Source organism: Nannobrachium achirus, assembly GCF_963921795.1.
Source record: "Nannobrachium achirus genome assembly, chromosome: 14".
Lineage (NCBI taxonomy): Eukaryota > Metazoa > Chordata > Actinopteri > Myctophiformes > Myctophidae > Nannobrachium > Nannobrachium achirus.
This window is the reverse complement of record NC_137821.1, coordinates 20,252,701-20,260,200: the sequence shown is the minus strand read 5'-3', so window position 1 is coordinate 20,260,200 and position 7,500 is coordinate 20,252,701. Positions and strand designations below refer to the sequence as shown.

General features: G+C 43.7%; 1 protein-coding gene across 1 annotated transcript in view; it reads right to left on the bottom strand.

Moving 5' to 3' along the window:
- The window catches only part of LOC308297882 (nephronectin-like), a gene marked incomplete at its 3' end in the record, with an annotated part of 17,945 nt that extends 10,471 nt beyond the window's left edge, over window positions 1–7,474 (bottom strand). The window contains exons 1-3 of the mRNA XM_080741447.1: window positions 7,450–7,474; window positions 2,689–2,789; window positions 171–263 (exon numbers count right to left, since the gene is read on the bottom strand). Of these exons, the coding sequence (XP_080597573.1) occupies window positions 171–263; window positions 2,689–2,770 (175 nt within the window). The 5' untranslated portion in view covers window positions 2,771–2,789; window positions 7,450–7,474. The remainder of the gene's footprint in view (window positions 1–170; window positions 264–2,688; window positions 2,790–7,449) is intronic.
- Between the last annotated feature and the right edge of the window lie 26 nt (window positions 7,475–7,500).

Here is a 7,500-nt window from a genome sequence, read left to right as displayed (position 1 = left end):
TTGGGGTCTTTCGGTAAAAGTATGCCTTTCCTGGTTGAACAAGCATGACTGGAATGTCTGTTTATCACTGTTAACTTATCATGGAGAGGAGAGAAGTGATTCTCTCTCTCCTTGACATGCACGCATGCACACACACACGCATGCACGCACACACACACCCACATACGTACCTTGGTTGCACGACTTGCCAGTGAATCCAGGGAGACATTTGCATCTGTCAGGAGCAACACACTGACCATGTTTACACCCCTTTGGGCACAGAGCTGCAACACACACACACACACACACACACACACACACACACACACACACACACACACACACACACACACACACACACACACACACACACACGCGCACACACACACACACACACACACACACACACACACACACACATACACATTTAGTATAAGACGACTTAGCAGTCATTTCTATGTGTTAGGGTTACGGTTAGTTTATCGATATTTAACATTAATAATCTTAAAGCCAGATTCAAACTTAACTGCGCTCTATTAGCACACTGAAAATAGTTGATCTACAAGCTCACAACACATCGCATCGCGAACCATTGTCTAATCGATGCGATGTGAGAGTGCGGTCTATAGCCAACACCAACTCGGGACTCCTGAATCGATGTCCTCCATACTCTCCCATATAACATCAGGGTATTGAGCTCTACAGTGTTTTTAGCTATGCTGCCGCAGTGCATCCATCTACAGGTGGTGCGCTTCTTGCCTTTCCTGGATTTGCCCTGGGTTGGCTCACTTGGCTCCCATAGTGTCAGTTTGTTTGCCTGTAGTTACGGGTGCCTGGTGCACTATATGTGCCCTAGCAGCCTCATCCTTCTCTCTCTGACTTTGTCTGTGACCCGTGGTATAGTACATTTCTGATGTGGTCCATCCATGAGACACCTAGGGCCCTATTTTTGTCCATACTAAACCATAAACCCCTAAACATTTTTGCCTTTGTTTACTGTTTTGAAAAACATTTTAAAATACTTCAAAATAGTAAAAAAAAAAAAAGGCAAATAAGTTTAGGGTTTAGCATGGAAGAAAATAGGGCCCCTAGTGCTATTCGTAGCATTCTTGTGTAGACTCCATCCAGTTGTGCTGTGATGGTCCATGTCTGTCTCAGTCCCATGCAGCAGTACTGACTTCACTGTACTGTAGCTATGAAGAGCCGCCTCTTGAGGACTTCTCCCATATCTGATTTCCACACGCTCCTCATCCCATGCAAGGCATTCCAGGCAAGTGCCCTTAGGAAACTTCAGGTCTAATCAATCACTCCTTTGGCCGAACCTTGAACACTTGTTCAGGTAGTTATAGACACCATTTGCGAACATATTCCACACTATGATGCACTTGTGTTGCAAAGGTAAACATGTCACTTTTTCCACTACAAGGGGTTTGTTTCCATACGCGACAGCTGGGTTTCAGATAAGGATCTCAGAACCTAATTTAGGCCCTGCTCAGGGGGTGCTAGTCGCTTCAGTTATGTGATCCCTGAACTCAGAATTATTTTAGCTTTTTTATTAGTCTTTTTTTTCCGACATATCTCTCCATTCAGGGTTGTTTATGGTTATAAACTATCACAGTACGTTTTTGTAAAGTCTCAGGTTATTATATCGTCACTGACTGTCGGGCAGAAACCTTGTATCTCCAAGTTTCAAATTTGTAATTTTTTTTTCCCGCGAAGTAAAGCACTGCTTCTACCACTTTTTCGAGTCACGTGTTCAAATACTGGATTCTGATTGGCTAAATTCCGGAGGTTATGACAGAACAACTGCCGCAAAGTTGTGTGAGGACTTGTCCGAGATCAATGCGCCTCAGTGTACATCCGGGGACTTCAGGAGGGAACACCTTTCCCCCAACCAACAAATGACCGTGGCAACGGTCCTATGTTTACTAACGTGCATGCTATAGTCGCCGATTTATTTGGATCCAATGCAATCCGCCAACTTTAAAGCCCCTTTTCTCTGAACCTATGCCTTTCTGGAAGCGAACAGCCTCTATTTACGGCCGGAACGGTACTTCTAACTGACGTTAGCTTAGCTGTAAGCTAGACGCATGGATTAGTATGGAGTTGGCGCCATCTGTTGGTGAGTAGAAGATGTTGTTGGTGGAACTATCTGCTGTCTCGCGGAAGTTTTATAGGCAATAATGATTGTAACTTAAGATCCTTGCAAGTTACAACTATGTGTTTTCTTTCATGTAGAAGGGAAAAAGTGGTAGAAAAGCTATTTACCACTCGGGGTCGGACATTATGCTCTGATAATGTCCTGTGTGAGGGTGTTATCGGACTCGGCTTCGCCTCGTCCGATCACCCCCTCACACAGGACATTATCAGAGCATAATGTCCTCTCACTCGGGGTAAATTGCTTACTTCATCATACAAGGTTGTAGCACACAAGTAGTGAAAACAGCTGATCTACAAGCACACTGCTTGTAGATCAGCTGTTTTCACCAGTTTAAATCGTTTTTAAAATGATAAATACAAAACAAACGGTGTTGGACATACAAGGTTTTCACCCAACAACGACGATATAAGAGTTTTGAGACGATAATTGAAAACAGATATTATTCTCTCAGGCCAGACCATCTCTTCCATCCGCAATTAGGGCTGAAACGGTTATTAAAAGATAATACATTTAGTTGAAGATTAATAATAAAGGTAAAGTTTTCTCACGTTGACAGCGTCCCCGGTCAGTCTGTTTCCAACCCCAGCAACACTCCACGCTGTTACCATAGCGACACAGACCGTTAGACATCACTGGATCACTTGTCCACCTGTATCACACACACACACGCACGCACGCACGCACGCACGCACACACACACACACATGCACAACACACACAGAGGAAAATACATCTTTTAGGTTCATTGTCTCAATGAGAATGTTTTCTCCCCCTGTCCATACGTGTGTCAGTGTGTCACTCTCCTTGGAGGCCAAGTAAAAACTTCTTCACTGAATTTCTCACATCGCCACCAGGCGGCTAGTTTTTGCAACTCACTTCAGTTTTTGTACAAACATCAAGCAAATTGCTTATTACCTCTTGTCATGTGATCAAAAGATGTATCTGTCAGATTGGCATTGTAGGAGTGAACGGTTTTGTAAAAAAAAGGGCTCAAATCATGAACGCAGCCTTTGATTGCCACCCGATTGTTTCTTTTGTTTTTTAATTTTTTTTATCAGCCTGTTATAGCTCCACTATGACACACATGTATTTGTATAATGACTGGATTCCAAACATTGCTGGTCCAATGGCCTGGCGGGGAGACCTGTGCTCAGGGGCGTCACAAGGGGGGGACTGGGACTGACAACAGTAGAAGACTGTGGTTGTTCTGGTCAGCTCCCAGTACAACAGTAGAAGACGGTGGTTGTACTGGTCAGCTCCCAGTACAACAGTAGAAGACTGTGGCTGTACTGGTCAGCTCCCAGTACAACAGTAGAAGAAAGGCATCCTACAGGGTAACACTCTGCCCTTCTTCCAGTTCATTGTAGCGATGGATGGACCATGCACTGAGACTCAGGGGAGGCACTGGGGTTCACTCTGATGGTCCCGAGGAAGTCAAGGCGTGTACATACACCCAGGGCAAAGCCATGATAGGCAGGAAGCGCACCACCGACATAGATGCACTGCGGCGTGACAGCTTAGGGCCATTTATAGTTACGTATGGTTGATTTTGTGTATGTTTTGGGTGAGAGATTACGTACAGTAAATGTTTACTCCCAGGACAACAGTGATATACCACTCTCTCACTCTCTCACCCACTCTCTTTCCCCCACTCCTTGGCGCCCCTCTCTCTCTAAGTCTAAGGTGTTAGTTATGACAGACGTATAATGATTCTATTGCCCTGAGGGGTCATTCCTTCTGCTCAGTTTAGGTTCTGTGTGTGTGTGTGTGTGTGTGTGTGTGTGTGTGTGTGTGTGTGTGTGTGTGTGTGTGTGTGTGTGTGTGTGTGTGTGTGTGTGTGCGTGTGTGTGCGTGCGCATGTGCGTGTGTGCGTGTGTGTGTTTCCATAGTCAGTTTGTAACTCTCCAATGTTGAACTTTGTACTCACTCCTCTGTCTCACACAAACGAGCAATTCACGTACAAGCAATGTACTGTGCGCATGCACGTACAAGCGTGCGCACACACACACACACACACAAACACATGCACTAGTATAGCACACGCATGCAGGCATGCACACACACACACACACACACACACACACACACACACACACACACACACACACACACACACACACACACACACACACACACACACACACACAAACAAACAGAAGTTTATGTCCCATATCAGAGACAGAGACAAAGCTGGTGTCGATTCTCCAACTGGTGACTCACTCAGGCTATTTTCTTTCTGTCACAAACACAAACAAACATGTAACCTCAGTAGACATCCTGTCTGTCTGTCTGTCTGTCTGTCTGTCTGTCCTAGAGAGCCAAACAGAACTGTCTGAACTGTCTACAAAGACGCACAATTGTCTGCATGAGTATAAACTAGAGATTATCGTCATGTCATATTTTCACTATTTAATTTTTTTTAGACTCTTCGCCCATGGCATGCCCAAAATAGGGATTGATTTATTATTTATAGATTATTTTATTAACATGAAGGTACAGTAGGGTATGTGATTTAATTTCATTCAAATAATAACAAAATTGGTGTGTTTGGTCCATATCAGCCTTATCCCCTGTGAAGAGAAAAAAGCAGTTTCAGTTGCTCCACCAAAACTGTTGCGTGACAGGTTTTCCTCCAATCAAGATAGAGTTGGCGCCTTCCTCCAATCATGGTCGAGTTGGGGCGGGCATTATGCGCACCAAAGCCCGGCCCCACTTGATCAAGATTGGAGGAAGGCCAACGCCTGTCATCTACAGTACATGAAAACTGAAACTGGAACTAAAACTAAAACTAAAACTAAAAGTGAAATCACTTTAAATCTATTAGCTGGATTAACTGTTGCACCACTAGTTAAGCCCAGTCACTAAAATACTTTGAACAGACACAACACCGCTGCATGGAATCCAAGTGTGGGAGAAGTTATCCCAGAGGGCTATGATTGGTCATGTCCCCGACCAATCAAAAGGCTGTAGCTCACAGCTGCTTCAGTTTGGAATGACATTGGAAGCTTTGAATGCTTTCAATGGAGGTTTGATGGTTCTTGTGGTGTGAATGGTTTGGAACACAAAGATTCTTTTCTTGGTTGGATTCTCCTTAGGGGGAACATGTTTTCGGTTACGTTTTAGGTCATTAATTTTAATTGAAGGGAGATGAAACCCTATAGGCTGATTTAGTTTTACGGTTCAGTTAAATAAACAAACACACTACAGCAAATAAAACATAAAAATAAACATGGCACGCTGAAAAAGATATAAGACGTATGCAACACAGCTGCAGCTAATTAAATTAATGATATAGGTTTGTTCATTAAAGGTGTGTATATAAGCGTTGACCAGTGACACACACACACATGCCTCTGGACCTCCAAATCTAACTCACCCATTATCAATTTTGTTTACAGCAGCTAAATTACTTACTAACCTGCCGAGATTTTAATCTACTGTAGTTTGTAACCGTTACTGGAAAATGGTAGTGTTTCTAGCCCATTGGTGGGCCATGAGAATATTTAAAGTGGGCCCCCATGTAATAATTAATACCGTTATCCGTCCATCTTCAACCGCTTATCTGGAATCGGGTCACGGGGGTAACAGTTCCAACTGAGATGTCCAGAGTTCCCTATCCTGAGCAACTTCCTCCACTCCCTCCGGGAGTATACCGAGGCATTCCCAGGCCATAGTGGAGATATAATCCTTAATTCCATCTGGTCTCTGCCATGGGGTCTCCTCCCAGTGGGACGTGCATCGAGGACCTTCCTTGGAAGGCGCTCGGGAGGCATCCGTACTAGATGCCCGTAGGAGCAGCGGTTCTACTCCAAGTCTCTCTCGGGTGACTGAACTTCTCACCCTATCTCTGAGGGAGATACCAGCCAGCCGTCTGACAAAACTCATGTCGGCCGCTTGTACGCTATAATTTTGGTCATGTCCCACGTGCACACTTCGGAAGACAATCAACTGATCAATCTTAAAACGAACATGCTCTGAAAATACATCCGGCTGTTACAAATGGCTGCTGTGTTAAGTGGCCAGATGGTTGGTTCTACTGGGCCACGATACGCTTTTGAGATTTCCAAGTGTGGGCCCTAAAATATCAGGGTGGAAAATGCTTCAGGCAAACTTCAGACCTGAGAACGATCATCCCTCCAGGCTATGGGATCTTGTCATTCATCCACTGAAGTGATGAATGGGGGGAAAACAGGGACATTATGTGCATTTTTGTTGCTCGTGGCTACGACAAAACAAGACGATATTAAACCACAGGACTGTTCTGTCTGCCCCGCTGTGTGTGTGTGTGTGTGTGTGTGTGTGTGTGTGTGTGTGTGTGTGTGTGTGTGTGTGTGTGTGTGTGTGTGTGTGTGTGTGTGTGTGTGTGTGTGTGTCCTTGTTCTCCTGTTTCCTCATGCTTGTCTGGACTTGATTCACCTGACACAGACATATCAGTGAGAGAGGGAGGGAGAGATGGGGGTGTGAAGAGAGGAGAGAATGGAGTGATAGAGTGAAACAGAAAGAGTGGACAGAAAGAGAGAGAGAGAAAATAAAAGACAGGAGAGATCATCTCATCACTCCTCTATCTCTACATCTTTCCTTTTTTTCCACCTCTGCATTCTTTCTGCTCCTTAATTCCCATGTGTGTTCTGCTTACCTCCAACCTCTCTCTCACATGCGCTCGCACACATGCACGCACAGAGATAGAGAGAGAGAGAGAGAGAGAGAGAGAGAGAGAGAGAGAGAGAGAGAGAGAGAGAGAGAGAGATTAGTGGTGTAAAGTAACTAAGTAGATTTATTTAAGTATTGAGGTATTTGTACTTTACAGAGTAGGCCTATTTCCAATTTCAGACACTTTTACTACTCCAGTTCGGATTCAAATATTGTACTTTTACTTACTTTTAATAGTTACAGGTTACTTTGTAGATTTTGATTATTATTATGAAACATAAATGAACCATTTCAGCCAATCAGCCATAATCAATGTTGGCCATTTGAATCATTGTCAGGCATTGTGAGCTTGTATATATTTTCAATAGATATTTGTACATTTTAAATCTTATGAAATGTGACATTCTACATAATGAGTAGCCTATAGGCTATACATTTACATTTGGTACTTTTTTTATGTCAATACTTCTGTACTTTTACCCAAGTATTCTGGACTTTTTACATTGCAGTATTGATACTTTTTAGGAGAGAACTTTTTCCACCACTGAGAAGCCTAAAACACGCCTACGCACGCGAACGCACACAAATGCCCAGCTATAGCCTAGCTGTCATTTTATATAGCCTGGTGTAATTTTAACAGTAATGAGGTTCAATGTTACCTGTTGTCTCCATGGACTGATCTTATCCAGAACAACACAAACCAGTGAGAC